This window comes from Artemia sp. Qi Xiang Cuo, chromosome 15, assembly GCF_049724085.1.
Source record: "Artemia sp. Qi Xiang Cuo chromosome 15, ASM4972408v1, whole genome shotgun sequence".
Taxonomy (NCBI): Eukaryota; Metazoa; Arthropoda; class Branchiopoda; order Anostraca; family Artemiidae; genus Artemia; species Artemia sp. Qi Xiang Cuo.
This window is the reverse complement of record NC_142808.1, coordinates 48,168,258-48,186,095: the sequence shown is the minus strand read 5'-3', so window position 1 is coordinate 48,186,095 and position 17,838 is coordinate 48,168,258. Positions and strand designations below refer to the sequence as shown.

General features: G+C 34.4%; 1 protein-coding gene across 1 annotated transcript in view; it reads left to right on the top strand.

The window, feature by feature from the left end:
- The first annotated feature begins 319 nt into the window (after positions 1-319).
- Positions 320-17,838, top strand: part of LOC148943762 (AP-3 complex subunit beta-2-like) — a 154,052-nt gene continuing 136,533 nt past the window's right edge. Inside the window, 1 exon segment of the mRNA XM_089101231.1 lies at positions 320-487. Coding sequence (XP_088957357.1) covers positions 409-487 — 79 coding nt within the window. The 5' untranslated portion in view covers positions 320-408.

The following is a 17,838-nucleotide window of genomic DNA, read 5'->3' as shown; positions in this document are numbered from 1 at the left end:
TGCCATATAGAACAATGATGAGAGAAAACTTTGATGATCTACTCATCATTGTTCTCAGACCGCCGATTAAAGCAGAATGATGAAAGACGCTAGCACAAAAACGACCAAAGATGTAAGATCTTTCTTCAAATATTTTACTTTTAAGCGTTTTCTGACAAAAAATGTAAGATCTTAGCACATTGATGAGTGAAAAAACGGGCCTAATAATAAAAAAATTCAATGAAAGCGAATGGTAGCTATTTTAGCTCTCCATTTTTTCACAGTGTAAAACGCAATGATTTTCAAAAAGTTACGATATGTCCTGTATGCCAGGAAAACGGCTAATGTGATAGATTTGTTGTCTAATTATAGGCTACTAATCAAGCTTGGTGATAATGGAAAATCAAGGAGTAATGACGAGTCTAAGAGATGAAAACCATTCAACCCCAGATACTGAATTTGCATCAGAAGCAACTATTGGAAACTTCTTCAGTACTGACTATAAAAGGTATAGGCCATGCTACTAGGCTACAACTTCACAATTAGCCTATTGAGAGACAACTTAGGCAATTTTCGTAAATAATTTTTTAAGGCCAATGTTTAACTGTTAGCCTCTTCTTAAGGAAAAATACTAAATAAAAGCAAAGTAGCACCAGAGCATTTCTTGTAGGCCATTATGCTATTCCCAAATATCAAGGCTGCTTTTCTGACAATGTCCTTCAACCCTCCTCCCCCATATTTAGTTCTAAGGTAAAATTATAGACAAGTAGTTCTTGGTAGGAACTTCATGAATTTCTTAGCTCTGAGGTTAGAAATTTGTTACTGAAGATTATGAATATGATTTTTGAAAAAGAGGAACTACCTAACGAGGTCAATATATACCAAATCATATTCTTGAGTTTCAAATAAAGTGAATACACCATTCAATGCCTTTTTTTATGCTGATCACAAATATAATAAGCATTTCTATTGGAAATGAATTTCAGCCCCCCCCCCCCTATATAGGCTATACCTAACCTAACCGTGAATTGGCATATATAGGGGGGGGGCTGAAATTCATTTCTGATAGAAATGCTTATTATATTCGTAATCAGCATAAAAAAAGGCATCAAACGGTGTATTCACTTTAGTCCTAAATCAATAATATGATTTAGTATATATTGACCCCTAACAATTTTAGGAAAACCTTAATCAAGCCACTTTATTAGAAAGGTGAAAAAAGTGAGTGTGATAATTGGTCAATATCAACCAAATCATATTATTGAGTTAGGAATAAAGTGAATACACCATTTGATGCCTTTTTTTATGCTGATTACGAATATAATAAGCCTCTCTATCGGAAATGATTTTCAGCCCCCCCCTATATAGGCTATACCTAAACGACCCTCACCTTGACTTGGCAGATATAGGGGGGGGGGCTGAAACAAATTTCCAATAGAAAAGCTTATTAAATTCGTATAAAGCATAAAAAAGGCAATAAATGGTGTATTCACTTTTGTCCTAACTCGATAATATGATTTGGTATATATTGACCTGATAATTATCAAGGGATTAGTCTGGTCTCTGTAGGTAGTAAATTACTTAGTAATATGATACATTTTAGACTGAGAGATGCCATAGACAAAGTTTTTAAAGAAGAACAGTGCAGTTTTAGAAAAGGTAGAGGATGTGTCAACCAAATTTTCATTCTTAGGCTAATAATTAAGAAGTGCCTATGTTATCAAACACCTTTGGTCCTCAGTTTTATAGATTATGAGCAAGCTTTTGATTCTGTTGATAGAAGAGCTTTAGTAAAGGTCTTAAACATTAAAGTAAAGGTTTTAAACATTAAGTGATTAGTGCTATGTACAAGAATTACACTGCTGCAGTTAAGGTAAGAAATGAGGTTAGCAGCTGGTTGTGTATTAAATCAGGAGTTAAGCAGGGTTGTGTTTTATTCCCCTTTATATGGATTATTTTGATGGACTTTGTCTTAAAGAGCACAGGAAAGACAATGGGAGAGCACAGCATCAAATGGGGAGGAAAAAGTCTCCTGGACTTAGATTATGCTGATGATTTAAGCATCCTAGAAGGAAGTGTGAGCACAATGAATGAAGTTTTAGAGGTTTCGCGAGTTCAGGGTTCTAGAATAGGTTTGAAAATTATTGTTAAAAAGACTAAGTCACTAAGGCTAGGAATAAGTGAAGATGAAAAGGTGAAGTTGGGCAATGAAAAGATTGATCAGGTGGACAGCTTCACTTACCTTGGTAGTATTATTAGTAAAGATGGTTGGGGCAGTGAAGATGTTGAAAAGTAGAATAGCCAAGGCTCAGGGTGTTTTTTCTCCGTTAAAAAAAAGTTTGGAAGAATAGGAAGATCAGTCTGCAAACCAAGATTAGAATATTAGAAGCTACAGTGATGACAGTGGTCAAATATGGCTTGGAAGCATGGGTGCTTTAAAAAGCAGATAAAGATTTGCTAGATGTTTTCCAGAGAAATTGCTTAAGGATTGTTTTGGGTACCCAGCTGACTGACTGTATTTCAAACAATAGGCTATACAAAAAATGTGGTTCAATACGGCTCTCTAGGGCTATAATGAAAGAAAGGTTGAGGTGGCTAGGACACATTGTGTGGATGAAGGATGACAGATTGCCAAAGATTGTTCTTTTTGGCCAACTGTCTAGGGCTAAATGGAAAGCTGGTCATCCTTGTTTGGGGTGGGAGGAAGTCATAAAGAAAGATTTAAAGGAAATGGGAACTTCATGGGCAGGCATAAAAAGGTAACTTTGAATAGATTGGGATGGAGGAGGAGTGTGTGTAGCTGTGATGGCCTCAGGTGGCTAGGTGCTGTGGTGAGTTGTTAGTAGTAGTAGTAGTAGCATATATTCACAGAATATATACCCCCACCCCCCTAATGTGCAAATATACACCTAGAATTGCATCCTCAATCTAAATATAACATCCATTTGTATCACAAATGAAGTTCACTCCCGTATTAGCCATGTGGTGGATGTCCATCTAGGCCCTGTATACTAAAGCATGTTTCAGGAAAGTATTTTTGAAGTACTCTATTCCTTCTCCTAAAATATTAATTTGGTGATGCAGAGGGTGAAAGTAGAACATATTTACTCTGCAACAACTAGAAAATTTGAAAGGTTATATGTTTGTTGTTTTTGTTTCTTTTTGTTTTGTTTTGTCTTTTTTGTTTAGAACTGAGGACAATTTTGTGATGGTCCTTGTCAAAATATTTCCTTGTTCTTTGTCTTCATGTTTTGCCACTGGCTGACAAAATCCTTGTTTCCTCACCTTTTTTTTATTTATTTTTCATTTATTATTTTTTTTCCTCTCTTAGTTTCATATAACAACAACTAGTTTTACTAGGCTAAATCAAGCTTGACACTAGGCTAATGAGAAATCTAGGAATAATGACAAGTCTAAGAGATGAAAACCATTCATCTGCAGATGCTGAATTTGCATCAGAAGCCACTATTGGAAACTTCTTTAGTACTGACTATAAAAGGTGTGCTAGGCTAGGACTTCACAATTGTTGAGAGACAGGGTAAGCAATCTTCTTGAATTATTGACAAATCTTTGTATTAACTGAATGTTCAGATAGACAGGAAACACCTATGGAATCAGACTTTCATTCTCAATCCAATATGATGTTCATATCCATTGCAAATCCTTTCTAGCTTTATAATAGTGTTTTAAGTGGTAAAATTGGGTATTTTATACCATAATTTTATGGACCCCTGTAAATTTGGTATTTACCTATTTTATGAAATTTACCTATTTTACCAGTATTTTATGCATTTTACTGGTATTTTACTATTATCTTTTATTTAACAGCACAAAAGCATGAAGAGGCTGGTAGTGTCAGGATTGGATATTATTTTGTTTTATGTATAGCTGTATTACCTGGTTTAAAAGCCTGTCTGCCTGACTTCAGTTTCTTGTTATGACAATGATAAAGTGTATTATAGTAAAGGTAGTTGTAATTTTAAAATGGTGAAATATTCATTGCAATGAAATTATAATATTTCTGTGGGCTGTTAAAGACAGAAAGGGCTACAAGCATGATCAATATATGGCAAAGAAGGAAAAAATAAGAAAATCAAAAATGAGGGTAATGTCAGTCAGTAGACAGAAAAGAATAAAAATGACAGAAGCAGATATTTTGTCAGGAACTTCTGCCTTGCCATCTTCAGTGCTCAGAAAAAAGGAAAACTAACCTTTTGAAGGAGCTCTTACCAGAGAAGAAAGATTGAATCAAACAAACCAAGCTAAATAAATGAAAGACTATTTGACAATCAGATCAGGCAAGAATTCTCTGTTTATTGATTGTCTACTGACCTAATTTTCATTAAAAGTATGGTCAGAAGATCTTAATTGAAATCTAAGAAAAATATTATTTTAATCATATGATTTTAAGTTGTAAATTGGGTTATAGGAATATCTCCAGTATCTCTATTTAAAGCAAAGTTTCTGTTTATGGATTTTTTAATCTCAATTGCTGTCCTAAAAGAATTTTTGAAGCCCTTTGCTTCAGATGTGGGAAGCCTCAGATTTGCTTCAGTTTCCTCACCAAACAGAACTAAATGATTTGGATTTTCAACAATATGGAGGGGCAAAGCAGAATCAATATCCTCATTTTTGTTTTAAATTTCATATCTCAGAGAAATCTGTTCATGCTGTTGTTTCCCTGGGAGTCAGTGTTTATCCCCCCTGGAAAATACTCACTGCAGAGAATTCCTCCTCCCCCTACGAAATTCCCCCATCCCCCCTGGATTATTCAGGATGTTCATTAGAGGGGGAATTGGAATTTCTACTCTCCTGCTTAAGTCAGAGGCAATTATTTAGTATTGCCTATAGTTTAGACCCACAAAGATTCAATGTAATAATATTTGTTCATTTTTCTCCCCTAGAGGCACTTCATCTGGAAGGAATGGTTGAATAAACTTTGATTACTGACTGAGATTATTGTTGAATACCTGATTGACTGAGGGCACTCAGTCAATCAGAAATCAAAAGTTCCAGTGCCATTTTCTAAGATCTAGCCTTGTTTTCAGGCAATTCCTACCTGTCATTACTTCTTTTTTTTTGCAAAAAGATTGGGATCAGCACCAATGTGTCAAGATACATCTGATCTTCTCTAAAATGTAGCCACATTGGCTTTTTCTTGATTAAATCAATTTAAAAATGGCAGCTAATATTATATTGACAAAAGTTTGTTCCATGTGTTGAAAATTCCTTTCTGATGTAGTGAAATACCAGGGCAACTAAAAATGTTTCTTCAGCCAAATTCAAACATAGATACTGGCTTCTATCATGAGACTCATTTCTTTTGAGGATATCTTGTAGGCTAGTAACTTTGTCAAAATTTTTGACAGACAGCAACAGACCCTGTCAAAATATAGGTGACTCTGTCAAAACTTCTCTGAACATGTTAAACAGATGAGAAACAATTGGTGTCCAAATTCAAGGGTCCTCTGATGAAAACAGTTGTCAAACTTATGGGTACTTTCTCAACAATGAGAGATTTTGATTTTTATTATTTTTAATAATATTTCACATAAAAAAAACATAAAAAAAGGTTTTTATTAAATCATAGTTTTACTGATTTGACACCAGATGCTAGATTTTTCCGTTATCAGAGGAACTGCCACTTGACCTCACGCCGTGTTTATGTTTTTATGCATTTGACTTGGTTGATCTCACGTTCATAATTCATTTATCACTGAATAACTTTGAAATAGAGTCTACCTTAGTAAGTTTTGTATATGTTTTCTTTCAAATAGATCCCAAGTTGTAAAATACAAAAATATTCTCTCTGATCCCCTCCCTACTTGATGTAGAATTCCGTAAGGACGTTGGTTAAGCCCGTTCTTGTATCTACTATTGATTAATGAAATGGGTTAGAGATTCCCTCAAAGGTGTTAATTTGTAGATTACCTGCTGATCCTTGAAGTATATCATAGAAATGTTAAAAGTGGCCCCATCAAAATCCTACCCATGTTTAGGACGAGGCAAAGAATTTACATACAAACATAAATTCCACTAAGTTAATTATAATAACAATAAACTTTTTAAAATTCTTGAAATCCACTAATGTTTTTTTTAGACCCTATCCCACCCAAAATGCTAGTGAAACATGTTAAACTCCTTGGTGTCACAAATTTCTAAATATCTTGAGTAACCTAGGACATGCATATTTCAAGGATTTTGGACTTTCTAGACAAAGGATAGTCAAAACTAAAAGTTTTTAAGTGGATTAAAATGACAGATTAACTTTGAAATGGCCAAATGTTGACAACATTTTTCCTGTGAATAACAAAGAAATCTTTGCTGAACCATTAAAGCTGAGAAGAAGTGCCCCATTCCAGATAGCATTTGGTGATACTATTCTTGTGTCAAATATGCAAAAATGTGAAAAAAAAGAAAAAAGGCAAATGAATTAGGTCACAAGATTACATTCCATATGATTATTCAATTTCGTTCCCATACCTGAGACAATTTATTCAATTTTTTGCTTCCACTATCTGAATAATGTATTATACATTTACACATTAAACAAAGTTGAAGAGAAACAAGGAAATAATGTAAACAGAATAGGCATGTTGAATGCACAAGGATCTGCCCACAAGCATTCCCTAAGTATTTTGACATGTGTCGAATTGGGATCCAACTAACGTTGAAAACAGGCAAATTTTTTGTTCTGTCGAATTTGGAGGCAAAAGCAGTCCAATTTCAGAAAATTGGAGTTTTGTATCTTTTCTGATAAAACTTCGAACTTCTAATCAAACAGTAAGATTCTTAGATTCTTTTACTACGTACTGAAACCCTTTTCAAACCAAAAGTCTTTAAGTTAGGCCTTCCAGAGTAGAAAAAGTGCTTATTTCTTTTTTTTACAAAAACTGTTGATTCATTGGTATCTTTACCCTATGCTAACCATGTTCTGATTTCTAAGTCTTAGAAATTTGCCTAGGCTACTTGCCAGTATTCTCAAACGCTTGTATTTTAAAATAGTCGACTGAAAATCCATTTTATATTGAATATAGTCTATGTCTATATGGGTGAAGTGTAGGCTAAAAAGCAAAATAGACACTCTAAGAATGTTTTTCTTTATTTTTCAATTAAAAGTAGCCTACAAAAATTCCTTAGAATGATACATTATTTTGAAGGTTTAATGGTCATCAAAGGTCCCTGACATCAAAGGACACTCTAGAAGGAAAAGGAGTGAAGGTAGATACTTCAAAATATCTATTGAAATTTGATAAAAGAATATTTTATCTTAATTTTTAGTTATCACTTTCTCTTTCTCTGGTTTTAGTTCTGAAAATACATTTCCTGTTATTTGAGTAGAATTTTAAGCCATATCAATGGGTTCTTTTTCTAAATTTAGGAAGTGTATTTGCAGATTTTTGAAACCTCATAAATTGGGATTGAGCAAAGTTGTAAAGCAGAAAATAATTTTCTTGTACTTCATTTAAGCAGAAGGTCTATTTTGCAATGTTTCACTTTTACAAGACAAAGATTTTTGAAGGTCATCTAAGGTCTCTGACATCAAAGGACCCTCTAGAAGGAAAAGGAGTGAAGGTAGATACTTCAAAATACCTTCCCAGGACATACTTAAGTCTGTAGAGCCATCCCTGAAAGTTTCATTTTCCTAAACTAACCCCTTTCCAAGATAGCAAAAGTAGCTAAACTAGAACATTGATTCTAACACGGGTATATAAGCTGTATCTAATTTAGGATTGAAATATTACCTTAAATTACCTTAAATGGCACTTTCTAGCGATATGGACGAGTCCAGTGTACGCCAGTTAGTGATGATAGGGCCGCGGGACATCAATGACATTGATGTCCCGGGCGGGACATCAATATTGAAATGACATTTATTATATTAATGACAATAAATGACATTTATTGAAATAAATGTCATATTTAGATTCAGGATGAAATTCTGATTCTAGAGGTAAGTTGTTTCTTAGCTATCTGTATATTCTGTTAATATAAAGGTTTACTTCAATACATTTTTGCAGGCCATTGTGCTATTCCGAAATATCAAGGTTGCGTTTCTGACAATCTCCATCAACCCTCCTCCTCCAATGGTACCATGTACGGTTCTAGTAATATATCTGATTTTAGTTTAAAAGTGGGTGTCTCTTGAAGGAAGGCTAAGACTTTAGTATTTCAAAACTACTGTAGAAAATTCCTAAATACTTATTTAAGCTATATTAGGGTATTTTTAAAAACGTATTACTTTATTTACACCCTCCCTTCATGAATGTTTAAATATATAGCCCAAATTGGTAAAGGTAAGAAATAGAAGCCTGTCAAAGGTCTAGAGTAGGGGCCATCAAGAAGGAAATATGTTGAGAAAACAATTCTAATTTTATAATATGCAGAATAACTTTAGCTGACACATTTTGACTAAAGCCCCACCATGCTTTACCCCCAATTCCCCTAATGTGCAAATATATAGCCCAAATTATACATTTCCTATGTATTCTGCTAATGCATCTCTCTTGTTTCAACCCATGTAGCCTACCTATAATTGCATCAACTGTGGCAAACCAAGAACCAGAAAAGCAAGAGCAACGAGTGGTTGTGTATATAAATATATATATATATATATATATATATATATATATATATATATATATATATATATATATATATATATATATATATATATATATATATATATATATATATATATATATATATATATATATATATATATATATATATATTGGGCTATATATTTCCATATTAGGGGGGGGGGGCTGGGAGTAAAGTATAGAAGAGATGCAGTCAAAATGTGTTAACTATAATCACTCTACATATTATGAAGTAAGAATTGTTTCTTAACATGTTTTCTTCTCAATAGCCCCTACTATAGACCTTTACCAGCAGCTCTACATAATGAGACATGCTAGAACAAAAAAAATAAAATGTTTTTTTTTAATTATTAATCTTATGTTTATTTTTTTTTTGTCCTTTTGACAATTGATCCCCAGGCCCCCTCTTATGTTCTTATATACTCTTAGGCTATTTAAAAAAACGGGAAAATTAGAATAAATGAAATTCATCATTTGTTTTAGCCTGTGCAACAAGTTTCAATCAAACACAAAAACACCTCTTTTATTTCTATCTATATTTCTAATTTTTTTTCTGATCTTATAATTCATTTTATTGTATTGGAAAGACAGCTATTAGATTGCAAAAATGACACTATTCAACCAAAGCATTTGCGATGTATATTTACGAAAATTTCAGAAATTATCTGTTTCATGGGTCAGCAAAGTTCTGTAGATTTGTAATATTCCTGGGTTGAAGCAATGTATTAGGTGAATAGTATCATTTTTCAAAAGTGATAGATTTGTTTAAGATAAAATGAAATTATATTGTCAAAACTGACTTATAAACATGGATGAAAGTAAGAAAAAAGCGAGATATGGTTGCATATCTTAATGCATATTATAAACTTAGAATTTCAAAAGTTTTTTTGTCAGTTTGTATATAGCCTATTGTTCTATGAGACAATTACGGGGGGGGCAAGTAGTGAAAGTGCTGGCAAAACTATAAAAATGAGCATAAAATTAGCAATCTTAAAATGTCCCCAGTTTAGTTCCACCATGTATCCTTGTGGAGAGTCGTTATTCTAGACCTTTACCCCCAAATTCTATGTGCCCTGTTGGTTTTGGCCCTGCAAATAAAATTTGGTACTGCGTGTTTGTGCTTAAGTTGTTTTGAAGAAAAGTGTTGGCCTATAAAAGTTCCTGCACTATAAATAATTAGGAAAATATCCCTGCAGTTTAGTGAGGGAGGTGGGGGGGGTAAATTAAAAGTCTTTTAAGATTGATATAAATAAATATTATAGAATTTTAGAAATAGTTATCAAAAGTTTATATTTTTTCCTGCTAGAGATGCCAACCACTTAACTAGTATCATATTTTTTCCATTAATTAAATTGTACCATGCATCATAGGTTTTTTTTTTGTTTAAATGGGATTTCTGCAGTCTATTAACTTTCTGCAATCTAGTTTTTTCTAGAATTGCTGGGAGTATTTATCAAAATATTCAGAATAATTTTAAAAAGCAGATAACATATATTGGGTAACTCTAATCTTGGCTCAGTGAAGTTCAGATTTACGAAAGTAATTTTAATAGAATTGTTGCAAGAATATTATTTCAAAAGGATTTGATATGGGGATAATAATGGAAGGAACTATGATAATCTGATGGACATTTTGTGTATCAAAAAGTATAAATTTCAAAATTTAAGTGTTTTTTTTAGTGTTTTTTTTTTATTTCAGTAGTGGTTTAGATCTCATAATTTGGGGGAGGGGGAATTGACCACATGGTCCAGGTCCCAAATAATTTTATTAATTTAGATTTTGATACATTGTTTAAAGCAATATCGAAACACAGGCTTATTGTTATAGAATCAGTATGAATTAGTAACAGAAAATTAACTTTTTTTTTACATGAATATTTTATTGAAAAGGAAATAATAATGCGTATTGCTTTTCATAAGAACATTTATATAATTGAGTACATTGAGTACCAAAAAACACCAAATCTACTGGATATGTGTAATTGAGTGTCAATCAGCACTAAACTGTTTTGTGATAGTGTTTCTACAATCCTGTCCATGATAAAGGTACCACTTGTCGTGCTAATCGTGCGCTCACCACTGCCCACTGAGGAAAAACGTATTCTCCTTGATATTTGTTGTTGAGAGACAATCAACAAAATCTTGTGCTTTTCTATTGAAGCATTGCCACCCAGGAACTTCTCTTAAGTGGTAAAAAAATCACAGTCTCTCCCAATCACATGATTCAGCAATGTTTTGGCTGAATCTATGGATTGAATGCAACTAATCACTGTCTAGTCCTGTTAATTTGAGAACATTTTGAGAATTTGCTAAGCCGAGATAGATTTGCAGGAAAAGATATTAGAAAATGAAAAAGTTTGTGATACCTTGGATGTGAAGGAAGATTTCATTTGCGAGGAAGAATTAATGACAGTACTAAAAGGATTAAAAAATAATAAGGCTCCAGGTGCTGATAGGGTACTAAATGAGTTTCTTAAATGTGGGGGCTATGAGGTTAGAAATAAGCTATTGAATATTATGAATATGATTTTTGAAAAAGGGGAAGTACCAAATAATTTTAGGAAAACATTAATTAAGCCATTTTACAAGAAAGAGGATAAAAGTGAGTGTGGTAATTATCGAGGCATTAGTCTGGTCTCTTTAGGTAGCAAATTACTTAGTAATGATACTTTTTAGACTGAGATATGCCGTAGATAATATTTTAAGAGAAGAACAGTGCGGTTTTAGAAAAGGTGGAGGATGCGTCGACCAAATTTTCACTCTTAGGTTAATAATTGAGAAGTGCCTGAGTTGTCAATCACCTTTAGTCCTTAGTTTTATAGTGAGCTAGCGTTTGATTCTGTTGATAGAAGAGCTTTATCAAAGGTTTTATCCTTGTATGGTATACCAGACAAATACACTAAAGTGATTAGTGCTATATACGAGAATAACACTGCTGCGGTTAAGGTAGGAATTCAGGTTCGCAACTGGTTTTGTACTAAATCAGGAGTTAAGCAGGGTTGTGTTCTATCCCCTTTATGTGGATTATTTTGATGGACTTTGTATTAAGAAGCACAGGAAAGGCAATGGAAGACAACGGAATCAAATGAGGAGGAAAAAGTGTCCTGGACTTAGATTATGCTGATGATTCTAGCATCATAGAGGAAAGTTAGAGAAAAATGAACGAAATTTTTTAGATTTCGCGAGTTCAGGGTACTAGAACAGGTTTGGAAATAAAGGTCAAGAAGACTAAATCCCAAAGGCTGGAAATAAGTGAAAATAGAAAGGTGACGTTGGGTAATGAATAGATTGATCATTTGGGCAGCTTCACTTACCTTGGTAGTATTATTAGTAAAGAAGGTGGGAGCAGTGAAGATGTTAAAAGTAAAATAGCCAAGACTCAGGGTGTTTTTTCACAATTAAAAAAAGTTTGGAAGAATAGGAAGATAAGTCTGCTAACCAAGATTAAAATATTAGAAGCTACAGTGATGACAGTAGTCAAATATGGGTCTGAAGTATGGGCGCTTCGAAAAGCGGATGAAGATTTGTTAGATGTTTTCCAGAGAAATTGCTTAAGGATTGTTTTGGGTACCCGGCTGACTGACTGTATTTCAAACAATGGGCTGTACGAAAAATGTGGTTCAATACCGCTCTCTAGGGTTATAATGAAAGAAAGGTTGGGATGGCTAGGGCACGTTGTGCGGATGAAGGATGACAGATTGCCGAAGATTGTTCTTTTCGGCCAACCGTCTAGGGCTAAAAAGAAAACAGGTCGTCCTCGTCTGGGGTGGGAGGACGTCATAAAATAGATTTAAAGGAAATGGGAAGTTCGTGGGAGGGTGTAACGAGGGAGGCTTTGAATAGATTGGGATGGAGGAGGAGCGTGCGCAGCTGTGTTGGCTTCAGGTGGCTTGGTGCTGCGCAGAGTTGTTAGTAGTAGACCTGTTAGTTCCATCTGCATCACAACAAAAAAGAAGTTTGCCAAGGAACTTCAGAATCTCCACAAGCAAATCAGAGAACAGACAGCACAAAAAATCAAATTAAACCCTCATTTCCTTTGGTCATTGCTCTATTCAAAGATCCCCAAAACTTCCTTTCTGCTGGTGGTGTTTATTTATCCGATTGTTTTTTTTTCTGTCAGGCTGAATTCTCTCCACAATACCCCCAACTTGAACAAAAAATTTGTTGAAGAGCTTGACCAATTTTTGCATGCATTCCCTCACTCTGATTAGGCAGTAGGTGTTACGTCTAATGTTGATGCTATTATGCATCTTAAGCCAAAGCTGTCATGAAGCATGGGTGGAATTCATGCTACATATCAAAAATGGTGGTCCTGCGCTTTAGAACTTCTCATGTTACTACTGCAGTTGATTTTTTATGATAGGTTTGGATCCAACAACGTTCTGCATAGAAGATGTTTCTCCTTTTCAAAAAAAAAAAAAAAGTAAAAAATCTCTAATCAATGCATATCTTTTAGTAAAAGAGCTTGAAAAAGTTTACATGCCTCCTCATCAATTTGCTTTTCAACATGACATCGGATGTGTTGATGCTCTCGTGGTTGCTGCTGATGCTCTGCTTGATGCTTCTTGTACAGGTAGTTCACGTGCCTTCGTGAGTCATGACGTTTGCTGCTGACAAAGTCATTGTTATCTACAAAGTCATTCAACTTGCAAAAACATCTGTTTGTATGAAGATGTTTGCAGGAGATTTGTTCTCTTGCCTATTGTTAACATAGGAACTGATTCACAATATTTGAAAGATTCTTGTTGCATAGGCATACACTTGAAATTTACATGTGAAGCTTTGGCATTACATGGTAGTGGTGGTCCAACTTTGTTTTCCAAACCAGATGTTATTGTTCAGCATTAACTGAACAAAAGCTTTGATCTTTTTAAGCAAGTCTTCCTTTTGCAGAGTTATTGAGGTTGTGTGAGTCTTCTGGAAGTTGCTCCTAAAAACTGAAGGGTAAAGATAAAATCAAATTGCTTGTGTTGTAGCCGGAATCCTTTAGCAGTAGCTGCTTTCATTTTATTTGCAGAACTTCTAAATCCATCTAATGCTGAAATTACAAACATAAAGTTAAACTTGAAATATATAACACCTTTGTATATTACAATTGTAACAATTTTTTAGTCTATTAAGTATCTTAATAGGAGTGTAAAAATATAAAATAAAAGAAATTAATGTTATTTAAGAATCTATTAGCATTTGGAATTGGTTGAAGCACTGTCCTTGAAATCTATAGCTTGTGTTTAGTAGCCCCCTTTAAAACTTTCGAGGTAGCTACCCAACCTGCTCTGTTTAATTGCTCAAATAACCGCCACAATTTTATACGCTGTTGGAGACATCCTATTTGCATTTTTGACACTGCCCCCCCCCTGAATGCTCTATATATCGTAATACTCCGAATAATCAGAGTTTGCCTAATCTTAGAGAGATATTTTGCTTAAGATATATCTTAAATAAACATTGACAGCATGTTCCTATTCTTGGATATGATGTAGATCCAAGCTTAGGTTCCTTTGGTGACTTGTAGGAACAAGTGTAGGTTCTCTTTATTTGTGAATCCCATATCCCTAATATTAAATTTTTTGGGCCTTCCTTTTCAGAGGTTTCATGTCCCCAAATTAAAAAGTTTTTGTGCAGTAGGGCTCCTTTGGCTCAGGGATCTAAGGTTTCGAGCCAATTTTAAAAGGTTCAAGCCATGAAGGTTCATTGACCCTTTTCTACTCCTTGAATTGGGCCCCTTAATTGGAGGAATAGTTTTTTCATTCTTCATTGGGGCACCCTTTGCCAAAGAAACTTATGGATATGTTTCAAGCTTGTTGGAAAAAAAGTTGAAAACGGTTCTTGGGCCTCATTGTAGAAAGTCTTGTGCCCCGAAACCAGTTCTATTGTTTACTTTAGGTTCCTTTAGGACCAAGGACTTATGGCTGCAAGTTTCTAACTGATCAGTGACAAAAAGTTGTTTGCGCCCCCTAACAGCCTCCCCAAGCAAAATGTATTTTCTTCTCAGGCCAGTGAGCTGTCCCTAAAAGTTCAAGTCAATCACTTAGCCAAGATCAAACATTGCCTGTCTTTCCCTCTATAAATCCTTTGTATTAACAATTGTCAATATGCATAATTTTACTGCCCATGAAAATAATTTATTAAGGTTAGGTCATCTCTGGAGACATTTTTACTGTATTTTTTTTATCTATTTTGGACAAAATGGCTTTCTCACAATTTTGATTTGGTATTGTGGGGATTACTGGAAGCAGCTCTCTGTTAGCAAAAAGAGGCTCACAATGGGGCTGGCTGCTTGACACTAAATTATAGAATGTCCAGAAAACCCTTCCCAATTTTCGGTATCCTTGAATTCCTCATAAGTTTCTGCAACCACCCCTTCTATAGGCTACAAGGTGGCTGGAAAAGAAGGAAAGAAAAGCAATGAGTAAGAGCTACATGGCTCTTCACTAGGGCTCTGAAATGCACACCAGAGTATTCCCTCCAATTTGTGTGTGTGTATGTTCAGTTCAAATTTCATTTTCCTGCATTTTGAGTATCTGTATACTACCTTATTTTTAATTTGCCTCTTGCATATGGTGTGTTTTGTTTTTGATTTCTATTGCTTTGTTCATTTGCTTTTTAAGATTTTTCATCCAATTTGATTAATTTAATTTCTTAAATAATATACTTGCAATTATTTAAATTATTAGCTCCAGAGACATCCAGAAAAATTGAAAGATTACACCTATGTCAGTGAGGATAGCCATGGGCAGGGGCATCAATAGCCTTTTACCTTTGGGGGGGGGGTCCAAAATGCGCCGATGAATTCGGGTAGGTGCCGACGACAACCAAATTTTTACTTTGTTTTTGTGTCTTAAAATAATGTTTATTAGTTGCAGAAAAGTGTCGTGTATTGTAGAGGAAAACTCAGGTATAAAAGCAAAATCAAGACAAAGAAAATAAGTTAAACTTTAAGGTTGTGGGGCTTTTCAACTTTCCACTTTTCTACTAGTAGGTTGAGATTAATTTTTCCAGTAGGGCTTTTTCTGATATCACGAGGATGAGAGGGTCAAGTCGATCGTTTCCCATAGTTGACTCCAATCTGTTCTTGATGATTTTCATCTTGCTAAATATCCTTTCACCTTTGACCAATGTCACTCGAATACTTTTTGCAAAAGTGAATGCTCTGTAAACCAATAGCAACCCTCGTCTGTTATTTTTCGCTAGAGAGAACAACTCGGCAAAATCAATGTTGCCTCCAGCGCTTTTGCAAATATCTTCAAAAAGAACAATAATGTTCCTTATGTGGGCTAGGCGTCTGCGGTATTGAATATTTCTTCGTAACTTCTTGGAAATGTGAGCTTGCATGGGCGTAGCCAGCATATTGTCTAGGGGGGCAGTCGATAGTGTGATGGAGGGGGAGATGAAGTTAAGTCGGCATGGGTGTACGTAGCTTCTTGCCTTGGAGAGGGGGCAGCCACTTCTGTGATGAAGGGCGGGGGAGGGGGGAGCTGAAGTTATTTTGGCAGTTCACAAAACCTTACATTGCCAGCAAGTTCTATCATACTTATGAAATGCTTATTAATAAGTTATCACCAAAAATTATAAATCATCAATATGCTTCAGTATTAATCTTCTCTGATTACAGCTAAATCTTTCCAAAACATTATGGATGATTGCTTCTTGTTTGACTTTTATTCTATCTCGATGTATACTCATCATACAGAGACCTGTAAAAAAAAGAAACAACAACATGTAAGTAGAAAAAATGATTTGATGATATCTATCGATGATGATATATTAGTTGCACTAAACATTTGAATAATATGACGATTCCTATATTAACAAGGAAGATATAAAAAGTATTTACAGCAACTAAAATACAATGCTCTAATATCCTGAATATCAGTAGCATTAAAATCGCGCACCTTACAGAAAAGCCTTACAGAACACCTTACAGAAAAAGAATGAAATAGTCAAAATTTGTTAAACAAAGTCTAGCCAAGGCGTTAAGAGAATAACGGCCACGATTTGGAACAATTTCAGCTTGGGCTACTTTAAGTTTATTCTTAATATGTTCCAGAATACACCAGAATGGACAACTGATACAGAAGAGCAAATACTCATCTCAAGTCAATGCAATACTGGAACTAGCCTAACTGCAAAGGAACCACAACTCAGATCACTGCTTTGTTTTTTCCTATTAAATACTAAGCATGTACACTTTCCAGTGTTAAGCATAAGACTATTTTTTTCAAACAGCTTGGATACAAATTAGGTTGACTTAATGACTCCTTCTTTTTCTATTGCCATTTTTATGCCCGTTTGTGGTGCTTCTCTGGGTCCGTTTTTTTTGTGTGTCTTTCAAGTTTCAAGCTATATTTTTAATATAGTTTCTTTTACACAATCCTTTTTTATTTATCAATAATTCTGATTGTTTCTCTCACTCTAAAAGATTTTGATTATTCTTTTGATTCACAACACAAATTTATTATGCACTCGGAATGCAAATTCAGCTATTTTTTTTAGCTTCTGATAGTCGCTTATCAATAAAGGCTTTTTTTTATCAATTGAAAAAAAATTCTTTTCTCAAAAAAATTATCTCTTAAAGGAGGATCCTACCCAGGTCCCAGTTTAGATTAAAAACTAAAAGAAACTGTTCTTCTGTGATAGGAACTATTTAATTGTAATTACCTGACAATCTATCCTCCCTCATCATACTTCTGAACCAGGTCTTTACCCTTCTGAGTGTGCTAAACGACCTTTCTATATTAGCGGTGGTGGGTGGAATGGATATTAGAATGAGTAGACTTTTCTTAACTTCAGGAAAGAACATGTCTGTTTCTTTGAGCACGTCCAAGATATTTAGTGTCATCAGTTGTGGATTGGTCATATTCTTCTTTTTCCATAGGTTGTACCACAGATCTAATTCAGCCTCAACATGATCAAGGCTGTAATATTCTGCGAATATCCTGGCATTTGTTTTAAACTCTTTAATTTCCATATTCATACGTTTAAGAGGCATTAATGACAACAAATAAAAAGTTTTAGTGTGCTCTTCTGAAAAACGTAGGCTAAGTGAGGTCAGGAGGGAGTCTAAATAATGAATTAGCAGAGACCTTTTCCAATAATCTTCTTCAGTGTCTGCCGGATGGTTTGCTCTGTGGCACTGTTTCCCTGTTTTTCTAGGGACTGATAAAATAATTGATAAAACATCAGCAGACTGACTAGACTCTTTCAAAATTTCAGCCACTATTTCATCAGCATTTTAACGATCATTGGAAATAACA